General features: G+C 35.2%; 1 protein-coding gene across 1 annotated transcript; it reads right to left on the bottom strand.

Annotated features, from left to right (window-relative positions):
- Window positions 1–448: 448 nt before the first annotated feature.
- On the bottom strand, window positions 449–2,960 carry LOC110811648 (cytochrome P450 72C1-like). The gene is made up of 5 exons (XM_088218431.1): window positions 2,571–2,960; window positions 2,146–2,363; window positions 1,797–2,041; window positions 1,248–1,629; window positions 449–1,065 (listed from the first exon to the last, which is right to left on the bottom strand). The coding sequence occupies exons 1-5, from the start codon at window positions 2,857–2,859 to the stop codon at window positions 637–639; spliced, it is 1,563 nt and encodes a 520-aa protein (XP_088074557.1). The 5' UTR covers window positions 2,860–2,960; the 3' UTR covers window positions 449–636.
- Between the last annotated feature and the right edge of the window lie 11,785 nt (window positions 2,961–14,745).

Below are 14,745 nucleotides of genomic sequence, written 5' to 3'. Positions count from 1 at the left end.
CTTGAGCAATTTTCTTGCTGCATTTTGCCTTTCTTCCATGAAAACCTCCAAGTTGGGCAATATGTCCAGTTGGTGTGGTTGAGAAAGTTCTTTCATTCTTAGATTAAGAAGATGGTGTGGGTCATCTTCGTCTTAAGAGCAGTGCCAAACAACTTGTGAAGTTCCCTTACAAAATAAGTTAGTAAAATTTGTTTTAATAAGAGACAAAGCCTTATGTATGTCTGTGTGATTAAACCCGAAATCATATTCAGTCTAAATAATTTTGTAATTATAGTTCTGGTTTCTACCATCGATGACTCAATAATTTTTCGAGTTTAAACTATTAATTTTTAAATGTTCAAGTCTAAATTATTAGTAATATGCGATTTGAAACTTTTTATATAAATTAACAATCATATTTTTTATGATAAAAAATAATTATGTTGATCGACAATTGATACTAACCTAATTTTTTAGCGGGAGAGATTCTAATATATTTATTTCGTAATATATCACATACAAACATGTAAGATTTTCACTCCTTACATATAATAGCATAGATGTAAATTAAAAATGAAAAGTTTAAATATTAATCTCATAATTATATCTTTAAACTTTAAGGTCGCAATCAAGAAAGCTACATGAACTTGGACTACCCTACACTATCTTATGCAGAAGTACATGAGCACCATGCTGAGGTTGAAGAGTGAGAGAAGGGTAAGGAGCATGAGAATATGATGGCGAAAGCTCACACCAGAAACGTTGTAAAATCATCGATACTGTCAATTTAGCCTGCAACATTGCAAAATTCTGTCCGATGCAAGTTCTTGGACCCCAACTAAAGGGAAAATGAGAAACTTGACCCTTCATTGCCTTTGCAACTCCTTCACCAAATCTTTCTGGCTTGAACTCGTTTACATCGTCTCCCCAAAGATCACGATCATGTTGAACCAACATTATTGGTAACATGATAATCAATCCTGGAGGTAGAGTCAATTTTCCTAGTTTCGTCTTTTCATAAATCATTCGATAAATCAGGAAAGCCGGAGGATATAGTCTAGATGTCTCGTGAAAAATCATTGTTATCTACATGAAAAAAAAAAAATTATTATAATTGAGATTATTAACTTAGTTTTTATGTAATTAAAGTCATAATCTAAATAATTTATTAAACTTATTTTCTTATATGTTTAAATTGATAGAAAATACAAAAATAAATTATTTAAATTATAATAATTAAATTTTAGAGGATAAAATTAAATACTAACAATTTTCAAGCGGTTTAAGCCTTCAAAGTCTGGTTTTTCGTTGCCAAAAATTTGCAAAACCTCTTCTCTTGCTTTGGTTTGCCAATCTTGGTGCATGCTCAATAGAACCATTGTCCATGTTAGCAAGACCGAGGTTGCATTCTCCCCAGCCAAGTAGAAAGCCTTACATTCATCAATAAGTTCAGCTAGTGTCATTCCAGCTTCCTTTCCATTTTCTTTAATTTGTTTGGAATTCAATTCCATATAAAAACCCAGTAAATCATTGTTAAAAGTTTCTCCTCTCTCCATTGCTTTCTCTCTTTTGTCAATAATGGCTTTAAACGAAGCTATCATTTCCTTCTCGGTTTCGTTCGTTCTCCTATTAGCTTTTGTGGGAAGATACCTGAAAATGAATCATATATCTACTTTTATATACTATCTTAAGCTATATATATATGCTTTACCCTATATATATATATGGACCCAGAAGTTATTTAAAAAATATACATGTACCCAGATGAAAATTAAGAATGAAATATGAAAGATTTAGGGAAAGTGAATCTAGTGTACCTGGATCCAGGGATTAAAAGAGATTTGAGGGCTTGGAGTCCAAGATCAACTTGTTCTTTTTGGAGAAGGAAAATCTTTCTACCTTCTTCATGGTAGCTTCCAAAAGCTGCTCGAGCAAGCATTTTGCAAGATAAATCATGAAAACAAGCCCACGTATCCACCTCCAGTGACTCTTCTGCTGAGGCCATAGCTTCCCATTCTTTAAACATTTCCTCACAACTCGCTTCAAAAGCTGGTAGCATGAGCTATAATATATACATATATACACACACACGCCAAGAAAGAAAAGAAAGACAAAGGTTACTTGTACATATACACATTTTTGAAAAATAATGAACTATCTAGGTACCTTCAACTTGTCAATACGATAGGCTGGGTTGAGAAGACTTCTGTGTTTTGCCCACTTGTCACCTTCGTGTTTAACAAGCCCGCTCAGCAGAGTTCGAGGCACGGATGTCAGTCGTGGCTTCTGAAATTCATTAAACCTGTTCAAAACTTCCTTAATCATTTCTGGGTCCATGAGGATTAGAGCCGGCCATGGTCCTTTCCACATAAATGAATTCTTTCCTGCATGCATGCACACACACACACATATAAATATAAATATATTGGAACTAATGAATAGCTTCTATTGATTTTAGTGAAGAAAATTGAAAAATGAATGAGAAAAATACTTTTAAAAGATAAGACGTAATATTATATTTTTTATTTATTTTTATTATGTTATGATTGATATATATATATATATCACTTAATTAATAAATACTAATTTACCATATTTGGTAATAACGTCAAGTTCAAAAGGTATAACACGGGAGACAATGTCATGAGAGAGGGAATCCATGGGTTTGCTTTGTGCTTTTGTATTCATCATGTTGTTTTCTCTGATATCTCCGATAAGCAGCTTATAGGGAGTTCCGTTTAGTCCTTGTTGTCTTAAGCACTCTTCCAGCTTCTTCGGCTTCAACCAAACCCAGTTTATAACTTTCCATATCATCCAAATCCATGCCACCGTACCTGCAATCCAACCCATTCTCCAAACTTCTATTTCTATCTCGATCATCTTCACTTTTTTTAAAAAAGATATTTCTGGTTATTGATGAAAGAAGAAAGGAGTGAGTTAATGAAACTCAAATGTAAGTTGGAGTAGGTTTATAAGGAGGGTGTAATTATAGAAGAGAAGATGTAAGTGCTTACATATATATATATATATATATATAATTATGAGGCGACATATCATCACTGTACTTCAATTAATGGTTTGCTCATTAGCTTTCTAAATCAAATTTATAAAATTTATATATTCAATTCAAAACTTGGAAGAATCCACTACCCTGACATTATATATTATACCTGTATATATATATATATATATATATATTTATTCTGCCCTTTTATTATAATTTTGGTTTTTGAGTCAAGAACATTTGTGACTATGTCTTTTAATGGAGTTAAAAATTCACAGTTTGTATAATATTTAATTCCTCCTTTTAAAAATTAACAATTTAAATTTAGGTTCTCTTTGACTTCAAACTCTCTCCAATTATTTAAAGAGAAATTTAGGTTACGACTATGCACTCTCATTAATTATCGAGAGGATGTAAACTAATATAGATATATATATATATATATATATATGAAGAGAGAGAGTAAATTGTATGATCAAAATCAAGGGTGGGTGTATAATTATAAATAAATATATAGTAATATTGTGATAATAACTAGAAGCATACATAATAATGAGAATTCCAAAAAACCACATGTATTTTTTCCAAAAAAAATTCTTCTTGACCCTTGAGGTAATTTTTAATTCAATTATAAATAGATTTCCTATTTTCTTGAGAAGATAATAATTTAACTATTTTATTAATTAGCTATTCAATTTTTTTTTTTTAAAAAAACAAAATAAGTTTTCGCATGCACAATATTTTTTGTTAATAAGTTTATATATTTATTAACTAATAAGTTTTAAAAGATATCAACTTTTCTTAAACTTTTATTACTCTTTCTTTGAACCTTTATAATATATTAGTTAATAGTCTAACTATTTTTTTTTTTTTTAGTATTATCTCAAGTAAAATTAATATTAACATTATTTATTAATTATTTAGTTGTTATACTTTACTATGATTTGGAAAAAAAAAAGATCCTACCAGATATTTAAAATAGTCATTCTTGAATTTTACAATGTTTTTAACATAAAAAATTTAATTAACTAAATTATTAAATATTTTTTGAAAAATAATAAACTAATGTTATTATATTAAATAGTGTAATTTATTCTAATAAAATATAAATATTTTAATAATTTGTTATTAATTATATGTTAGTAACAAAATTAAATATAATTAAATGCGTTTGACTTTAGGTCCAACAACCCCACGTTTCATAATTATGACGAGATATTAATTAATTATTTACTTATTTATTTTTAGAATTTTATGAAAATAACCCATTTTTAATTCAATTAATAAAAATAACATTAATTAGATACGAAACTACCTGTTCACATATTAGTTTTAAATGTGTGTGTGTGCGTGTGTGTTTGTGTATATATATATATATATATGACATTGATATTCTGCATCAAGCAAATGTCATTGATATCACTACTATGACCTTGAAGTTACTTATATTAATAATATTTGTATATATCTATATATATATATATATATGCATTGACACTAAAATAATTATTAATATCACATTTTATTTATTTAGTAAACTTTTTTTCATAAGTTAAGATATGATAATTTTTTAAATATTTTTATTAAAAATTTATTTACTTATGTATAATTTTATATTACATTGTATATAATTATATTCTATTTATAATTTCTGTTTACTTTCTTCAAATTTAAAGAAGTAAAAAGCTAATTTAAACAATTATAAACATATGTATTGACGCTTGACTGAGGCTTTGTTTATATCGTGCAGAATTATATGGGAATATATATATTTTCAATTCTAAAAATCCAATCAGTTATATTTTTTATTTAAATAACAAAATATATAATATGTATTATTTAATTTGATATATATAATATATTTATACGCAGTAATCCATTTCTGATCGAGTTTAATTATAAAACTCGTCTTAAGTCGAAAGAAATTCAAAGTATAAGAATTAAAATCCACTGTCTTCTCCAAAACTTACATGGTATCATTACCTACTCAACCTCCGTCACAGCCTCTCATCACCAAGTAATTTTTAAAACATATGTGTTAAGAAACTGTTAGTTTAGGACAAATAGAAAAAAAGAAAACCTTAAAAAAGTTTTAGATACGTATAATAGGGTTTACATTGAATCTTGAACGTAAAGTGAGTTGAAAGATCAACTTGTTCTTGTTGGAGAATGAATATCTTTCTATCTTTTGATACCCATTACCAAATGCTGCTCGAGCAAGCATGTCACTGGATAAGTCATGACAATAAGCTCATATATCAACTTTCATTAATCCTTTTTTTGATATCAAAACCTCCCATTCTCTAACCATCTCATCACAATTTTCTTCCAAAGAAATAACACAAAAATAGTATTATATATATATATATATACACACACACACGCACACACACATGTAAAACAAAGTATATCTTGCTTTTAATTTATCAAAATCATAAGTTGGGTCCAAAAGACTTCTATCTTTAGTTTATTTTTGAACATCGTGTCGAACAAGTTTACTCACTAGCGTTTCAGTTTGGGATAGATCATATTTTATTGGTACTAAAATAAATATGAAGGGACGATTCAATTTTAATAAATTAACTGATATTTTAATTAAAAAAATTAACTTAATTTACTATATTTTAATAGCAAATTCTTAAGTCAAGACGACTAAGTAACCAATCTCACTCTAAATATTTCTTCAAATATAATTCAGAACATATCCTTTTAATACTTAAAAAAAAGTTCTCATCTTAGAAAACATTTCATTTTAAGCATACCATATAATAAAAAGACTTTACTTCTTCTAAAGGTGATACACTTCTTTTATCTTTTTGAATTTTAATCAAACTCATATCATATCTTATTGTAAATTTTGAAGTTCATCCTATCGTTTTTTTAGTATAGTACAATATCTCTCGCCTCATTTAATAAATTTTCTCGATGTGTACTACTTATTTTACTGAAATCTTAAATTATATAAGTAATATTGTTATAAGACGAAATAGTTTAACAAACTGTCTTAATCAATATCTCTTTATGATTATTTAAAAATATATAAAGCTTGTGAACCAGATAACCTTTTACTAATTCTATCACCAAAAGCATTAAAAACTTGTTTTTGATTTCTGTATCTATTTTTATTGTTAGAATCACATCAAATATCATAATGCAGAAAAGACATATATACTCAATTTTTAAAAATTCACGTGGAATTGCTGATAATTTGATTATATTAAATAGAGTAATTAATTAAAATAAATAATTTAAAATACTAAATTAAATTTTTTTAAAATATTTAATTGAAGTAATTTCTATCATTTTTTTTTTCTTATTATATACTTTTTTACTATTTTAATATTTCTTACTGATGTTATACTATAATTAATTAAAAATAATACTATATCTTATTTTAAAATTATTTTCTTAATTTGTTTTCTATAAATATTCACTTCAACTATTTTGGTTTTAAATTAGCCTTTGAAAGAGCAGAGCGGCAACACGATGTGTTTCTTGTTCTGTTACAGGCGTGCAGAGAAAATCTAAAATCCTTCCTCTTCAATCTCTACAACCATATAACTTTTCTTCTCTTGCAATTGAAAGACAAGTCACATACGCACTTATATCCATATCTTCCTTTTTTGATTCTGTAACACTCAAAATAATTTAATTTATTTTATTTTATTTTATTTTTTTTAATGTAATTTAATTTAAATTAATTTTTATGAATATAAAAATATTAATAATAATAAAATTGGGTAAAAATATTATTTGGATTTAATTGAAATTGATTTTGGAAAAAAGGGGTGAAAATTTAGATTCTGGGAGTATTTTTGAAAAGAAATTCGAAAACCGAGGATCAAAACGCAATTTAAAAAAATTGTGCCCCGTCAGCAGCCACGTCAGCAGCCACGTCAGCGGCCCAGTCAGCAGCCCTGGCCAACCAGGACCTGCCGCGTGGCAAGGCCACGCCGACCCGGGAACGGGCCAAGTGGGCGATCCGCGTGCGCGCGTTCGGACGGCCCAGATACGTCCCCGCGCGCACGGACGACCCAGATTCAATCAAGTACGGATGGCTCAGATTTAATCGCGATGGATGGCCCAGATTTAATCCAAATTAAATCGCGATCGAACGACCCAGATTAAATCAAGATGGACGGCTGTGATTAAAAGACAAAGGGTATAAATAAACCCCCCACACCTGACCACAAAAACCCTAGCCGCCAGCCCTCGCCGGAGAAGACGAATCAGACGCCGGAGGAGCCGGCCTCCGCCACCCGCCACCGCACCGGGGAGTTTTCCGACCGCCGATCGAGGTAAATTTCATACCCCCGGCTCATTTTTCAATGCTGAGTTCCCTTGTGGCCAAATCGGAGCCAAACTCCCGGACCGTCCGATCGGGTGGCCCAGAAGTGCTCCTGCGCGCGTGGACGGTCCGGATCCGTCCCCCCCTCAGGCACGATCGGACGGTCGCGATCAAATGCGATGAATGATTCAGATTCATTTTCTCTTTAAACGGGATCAGACGGTCGAGATTAAACGCAATGAACGGTCCAGATTAATGCGAGACGGGTATAAACATTTCGCACACTGAACCCAAACCCTACCTGTAACGCCCCAGAATTTTTTAATTATTATTATTATTATCAATTTTAATTAATTTATTTTATTTTATTTTTATTTAATTAAATTAAAATAAACCTAATAAAATAAAATAAATATAAAATTGGGTAAAAATATTATTTGGATTTAATTGAAATTGATTTTGGAAAAAAAGGGGTGAAAATTAAGATTCTGGGGTTATTTTTGAAAAGAAAATCAGAAACTGGGGGTCAAAACGTAATTTAGAAAAATTGTGCCCCGTCAGCGCTACGTCAGCAGTCACGTCAGCGACCCAGTCAGCAGCCCTGGCCAACCAGGACCTGCCGCGTGGCAAGACCACGTCGACCCAGGAACGGGCTACGTGGGCGATCCGTGTGCGCGCGATCGGACGGCTCAGATGCGTCCCCGCGCGCACGGACGGCCCAGATTAAGCGTGCGCACGGATGGCCCAGATGCAAGCGCACGGACGGCCCAGATGCACGCACACGGACGGCCCAGATTCAATCGCCCACGGATGGCCCAGATTTAATCAAAATGGACGGCTGTGATCAAAAGGCAAAATGGTATAAATAGAACCCCCACATCTGACCACAAAAACCGTAGCCGCCTGCCCTCGCCGGAGAAGACGAACCAGACGTTGGAGGAGCCGGCCGCCGCCACCCGCCGCCGCACCAGGGAGTTTTCCGACTGCCGATCGAGGTAACTTTCATACCCCTGGCTCATTTTTCCACGCTGAGTTCCGCTATGGCCAAATCGGAGCCAAAATCCCGGCCAAACGGCCGGAAAACACGGTCGAAACCCAGCGGCGCCGCCGCGCCCCTCCTCGGTTTTTGCCTCCGATGAGGCCCTTCCCGGCCTCCGTTTGATAAATTTTTATATCACCGTGATCATCATTCTTTTCTCTACAGGTTGATCGGAGCCGAATCACCAAAACACGAACCTCGCCGGAGAGCCGCCGCACCCGAGAGCACCGCTGCCGGTAAGCTTCGGTTTTTCGTAACCCCCGAGGGCCCTAGGGTTGTTTTATCGTAGGGACCGATGCAAGTGTGGCCGAATTCGGCCGGAAACGGCCGAATTCGGCCGAAAACGGCCAACCCGAGGCGAATCGCTGCCGCAAGTGGCGGCGCCGTCGCCGGAGCACGGCGGAGCCGCTGTGCCGGAATTGCAATATTGGCCAAAAGGGGCCCTGGGTCTAATTTGGGATTTTTTGAGACATGTGCAGGTACCAGTAGTGCGTTTCAGTTCCCCGGAAAAAAAATTCAGGGAAATTAGGGACAGCCTGCAAGCGCACTGTAGAGCCGTATTCGGACTCCGAAACAAGTAAGGACCCCTCACCCTATTTCCTATCACGATATTAAAGTTCAAAAATGATAAAACGGTATTTCTTGAATCAACGAATGTGTGAAATTGCTTAAGGTCGCTAATGGAGCCCGAGTCTAGTGTGTTTGTCGGTTAACTGTTATTTGGCCTATTTTACAGTTTTAAATGTAGTATGAGGTCTGATGTTTTCATTTCATAGTTTCGTGTGCATATTTTACTGTTTTATTGATTATGGGTTGAATGACTGAGAAACCGATGTTGTATGTTGTCTTGTTTGGCATAAATTACTGTTTTGCTTGTTTGTGTGTGAATTAATGATGCTAACTGAGGAAAAGGGGAATGAAAGGTTATGTAAATTGATAATTGTATAATGTGATCAGTCTGACTAGTTATCCTGGGAGATGGTGGACGGACCGGGTCCGTAGGGAACCCTACCGGGATTGTGGTCTCTCATACCGGACGGGGTATTGAGGTTTATAGTTTTGGCGCCCATACCGGACGGGGTATGGGGACGGCCCTGGAATCTGATTACAAGTGTTAAGGGTTCACGGGTAGCGGGACCCCTTTGAATCCCCATGGATACTAGTAGGCTGGTAAAAGAGGAAAAATATGTTGTGTAATGATTGAATTACAAAAGGCGTGATAAGTATTATGTCATACAGTTTATATGATTTCATGATGATGATAATGTTATTGCTTTCGTATATTATTTTTATGAATTTCACCAAGGTAAGATTATTTAAAGGTTTTATTATTGATAAAAGGATTTATTGTAAATTATGCTCCATTGGTCTTTTTTTGTTTTCTACGCACCTTTACCTCCGTGACGGTGAGATATCGTGATGTCTTTACTGGGCTAGTGTAGCTCATTTCTTATTTAATCATTTCAGATCAGGAAGATATTGTTCCCGAGCCCGTTCCGCAGGAAGACGACGAAGGGGACGCCTAAAGACTCTATAGTCATATTCATAGCTTTTACTTTCGAGTTTCTCTTTTAGTTAGTTTGATCTTTTATATTTTGAGCACGTTTTTGGTTTTAGTGTAAGGGATGTTAATCGAAATTTTGACTTCGCTTCCGCATTTAACATTTTTTAATACACATATTTCATTTTAAATTTCTGGGGCCGTTACACTAGCTGTCAGCCTCCCACCGGAGAAGAAGAACCAGTCGCTGGAGAAGGGAGCCGGCTGCCGCCCACCGACCGTCGCCGCGTCAGAGGCACCTCTGACTGCCAAAAAAGGTAAAAATTCTCATATCTGCTTGGAATTTTATTTCAAGCACCCCCATGGCCAAATTAGAGTAAAAGGAAAGATAGGTGAGCCGGAAACCGTGGGCAAAGCCCGGCGGCGTTACTGCAGGCAAACCTTGCTACCGCCTTCGATGAGCCGCTTCTCGTTTTCTGTTTCGTGTAATTTTTTCACAATTGTGTTCACCGTTATGTTTTCTACAGGTTAACCGAAGAAAAACACCAAGTTATGAAGGTGAGCAAGCGAAGCCGCCACACTGGAAAATCCCGTCACCAGTAGGTTTCCATTTTTTTTGGTCAACCAAGTCCCCCTAACATGTTTTTTTCTTGTAGGGATATGTATAAAACCGGCCAAAAATGGTAAGGTTGAGGCAAAATGCCACTGCGGACGGCAGTGCCGTCACTAGAGCACGGCGGTTCCACTGCGCCAGAATCCTAAAATTGGCCGATTTTTTTTTATCGCTTTTTGATTTTTGAGGTATTTTTAGGTACGTGAAGTATGTTTTAATCTCTACAGAAAAATTTAGGAAACCCTGGGATCGCTGGTATTTTAGACACCGATTCGGGTAAGAATCCCTCACCTTATTCTCTGTTATGGAATTGAAGCTTAATAATTGATAATGTGGTATTTTATGTAATTTAAAAAACTTTGAGAATAATTACAAGTTACTAATGGAGCTGAAACTGGTTAGTCATTTATTTGTTGTCATGTGTAACTAATTGTTTATTTTTACAGCTTTAAATAATGAGAAAACACTGAAATAATTAAATGATTCAATTGTGCTTTCTTGATGTATATCTATTGATTGTACTACGTGATTTACGGTTAATTTATGGAATTGAAAATTAAGATGCAAACAGAAAATTACTTGGTTATGTGAATAAATAAATAGTTGTCTTACTGGATATCCTGGGAGATGGTGGACGAACTAGATACATAAGGAACCCTACCATGAACGCTGCCTCATATCAGACGGGGTATCGAAGAATGGTATTTTTGGCTCTCATTCCGGACGGGGTATAAGGATGATCCGATTCACCCTCATACCTGACGAGGTATTGAGAAATGATATTTTCGGCGCTCATAACGGACGAGGTATGAGGACGACTCGATTCACTCTCATACCGAACGAAGTATTGAGGGATAATATTTTTGGTGCTCATACTAGATGGGGTATGGGGACAGCTGGTTAGTTGACAATGTTGGATATTAGTTCACATATAGTGGGACATCCCTGTAGACCTCCAGGGATACTAATCGGCAAATAAAAAAAGAAAAATTATTGTCTTTACTCACTTGAATATGAGATTAGAATGTTATTTGAGTTATTATCTCTATAAGTCAATTTTGAAAATCTCGCAACGGTGAATATATGCAATAAATGATTTTCCTTATGATAAATAAATTTACTTCAATCAAGAGCTCCATTGATTGTTTTTATTATTTTTACCAACCTTCAGTTTTTGTATCGGTGAATAGTGTGATATTCTTACTGGAATAGTGTAACTCACCATTTCATTAACTATTTCAAATCAAGAGGATCAAGATCAAGATCCCGATCAACAAGAGGGTTATGAATAAGTTCACCACCCCGGACTCTCTTCAAAAGCTAGTGAAGGTCGTTCTAGAATACTCAGTTATTTGCCTTTTGTTTATTTCTTTAATTTTCGTTTGTTCTTTTAGAAGGAACATTCTCGTAGTCCTATTGCGCATTCTAAATTATTGTGTAAGGAATATAAATCCTAAACTCTATTATTTCGCTTCCGCATTTAATTTATGACTTTATTAACTTTTAAGTTTCGGGCCTTTATAGTTGGAATCAGAGCCGTATTCTTTGGAACCATTCATTACACAAAAACTTAAAAACACCAAATATGAATTATCGCCCAACCATTCCTTGTGAAAAATAAGTACAAAAACACGAGGAGATGAGGTCCCTTACTGAAAAGGGCAACCCGAGATGGGTCTTTTCGAGATGATGTCAATTGACTCTTCTAGATTTTAGAGAGACTCATCTCTGCCCATTAGTCTATGGTAGAAAGGAGGAACTATCTAACCCTCTACCACTTCTATAATATGAGTCACCTATACAACGAGAGGATCTAACATCACCTCAATGCAATCCTACTCTTCCGTCATATCATCCGACATAGTTCCAATACAATTCAGAGCCCCCGCCATATCATCTTGCATCGTTACAGGGCCACTCGGTCCCTCCCTAACAACATCTGGCCTCCCTTCCACGGGACTCGGTTTCACCCATAATGGATCTGATAGAGATTAACATAGGGGACCTTGAGGTATTTCCAAGGATGAACTAGTTAGCGGCGTATCATACCACCGTGGATTGTTTCTACGAAAAAAATTGTATTTAAGCCTCCTAACGAATAATCATTTACAAACTAATAAAAGTTTTGAATATTATTATCTCATAGCAATTTTCTTATTATATAGCACTTTAACTCGGTTGTTTTCTCTAACTAGACAAATCTAAGAAAGAAATTTGCATTCAAGAGACTCCAGTAGTTCGAGACTTTTCGAATGTGTTTTCTGGTGAACTTTCCAGACTACTAGTAGACAGAAAAGTTGAGTTCGCCATAGACCTTCAGCCTGACACGTAGCCTATCTTAGTTTTTCCTTACTGCATGAGTCATGTTGAGATGATAAAGTTGAGGAAATAGACCAAGAAATTACAAAACAGTAGGTTCATCTGACACAGTGTTTCTCCTTGGGGTGTTGGAGTCACATGTACAAGAAAAAGGAATGAGATGTTAAGATTATGTATTGACTACAGAGGACTGAACATGGTCACGATCAAGAACAATTATTTTGGGAATGTCTTCTGCCTTGATCTTTACTTGATAATAACCTAAACGTAGGTCTATTTTGGAGAAGATCTGGACACCCTGCAACTGATCAAAAAGGTCATCGATCAAGAACAAATACTCCATTCCCAAGATCGATGACCTTTTTGATCAGTTGCAGGGTGTCCAGATCTTCTCCAAAATAGACCTACGTTTAGGTTATTATCAAGTAAAGATCAAGGCAGAAGACATTCCCAAAATAACTTTCTGAACTAGGTATGGACACTAAGAGTTCTTGAGCCATCTTTATAGATTTGATGAACAAGATTTTCAAACAATTCTTAGATTAGTTTGTCATTGTATTTATCAATAATATCTTGGTCTATTCAAAAAGAAGAGAGAAATATGCTCACCATCTGACTTAGGTTTTACAGGTCCTCAGAGAAAAAAAGTTGCATGTAAAGTTGAGTAAGTGTGGGTTCTGCTTCGAGCAGACTACTTTCCTATGGCACATCATATTAAGAGATGAAGTGTCAGTGAACCTCGAAAAAATTGAGGCAATGCTTGGTTAGGAAAAATTGACATTGGTCAAGGAGATTCGTAACTTTCTAGGAATGACAGGTTATTACTGCGGGTTTGTAGAAAATTTTTTTAGCCTAGCTGCTCATTTGATCCGGCTCACAAAGAAGAACGTCAAGTTTAAGTGGAACGAGTATTGTGAAATGAGTTTTTCAAAACTAAAGATGTTGTTGACTACTGCACCTGTGTTGGCCTTGTCGAGTGGGACAAGTGGATACACAGTTTCTAGTGATACCTCCTACCTGGGGTTGGGTTGTGTTCTGATGCTTCATGGAAAGGTCATAGCATATGGGTCTAGGTAGTTGAAGAGTCATGAGAAAAACTACCACACCCACAACTTAAAACTTAGAAGTTACCACGATTATCCACATCTTGAAGATTTGATACCATTACTTGTATGGGGAGACTTTTCATATCTATACCCACCATAAGAGCTTGAAACACATATTCCCTCAAAAAAATGTCAACATACGTCAGAGACGATGGATAGAATCCCTCAAGGACTACAATCGCAATATTTTGTATTACCCAAGTAAGGGCAACGTGGTAGCTAATGCACTAAGTAGAAAAAGAGCAGGTATGTTAGCTCACCTAATGATTTCAGAATATAGGGTAATAGGGACCAGACAATAGGAACAACTTCAGGAATTTAAGAGAGTTACATGCTTGACCCACATGACTGTTTAACTTGAGTTGATCCAGAGAATAAAAAAAGCCTGATTCGCCGATCCCACCCTAGCAGCTCTCAGAAAAGATGCAAAACATGGAGTGAATTTAGAATTTCAAGTATCTGCCGATGGGTTGCTCATATTTTAGGACATAGTGTGTGTTCCATGTGACAGTGAGCTAAAAATTGATATCATGATAGAGGTTCATAACTCAAAGTTTGTCATGCATCCCGGAAGTACTAAGATGTATCAAAACATGTTACCTCGATTTTGGTAGAGCGGGATGAAAAGAGAGGTGGCCAACTTTATTTCCAAGTATCTAGTGTGTCAGCAGGTCAAGACAGAGCATCAAGGCCCAAACGGGCTACTTTAGTCATTACCGATTCTAGAGTGGAAGTGAGAACACATCATAATAGATTTCATGACATGATTGCCTAGAGCACGCTCGGGACATGATGTCATTTAGGTAATTGTTGATCGGCTCACTAAGTATTCTCATTTCTTGGCCATCAAGATGATCGACCCCATAAACAAACTAGTAAGAACGTATATCCGGGAG

Source organism: Carica papaya, chromosome 4 (genome assembly GCF_054855325.1).
Source record: "Carica papaya isolate Zhongbai chromosome 4, ASM5485532v1, whole genome shotgun sequence".
In the NCBI taxonomy this organism is placed as follows: Eukaryota; Viridiplantae; Streptophyta; class Magnoliopsida; order Brassicales; family Caricaceae; genus Carica; species Carica papaya.
Note: the sequence above shows the minus strand (reverse complement) of the source record. Positions and strands in the feature narration are given on the sequence as shown.

What these genes read in the sequence shown, in the direction of transcription:
- LOC110811648 (XM_088218431.1), bottom strand. Translation starts at nt 2,859, where the DNA reads ATGATCGAGATAGAAATAGAAGTTTGGAGAATGGGTTGGATTGCAGGT. An exon ending in ATCGTATTGACAAGTTGAAG is followed by an intron (nt 2,042 to 2,145) that starts GTACCTAGATAG and finishes TATATATTATAG; the next exon opens with CTCATGCTACCAGCTTTTGA. An exon ending in CTTTTAATCCCTGGATCCAG is followed by an intron (nt 1,630 to 1,796) that starts GTACACTAGATT and finishes ATTCATTTTCAG; the next exon opens with GTATCTTCCCACAAAAGCTA.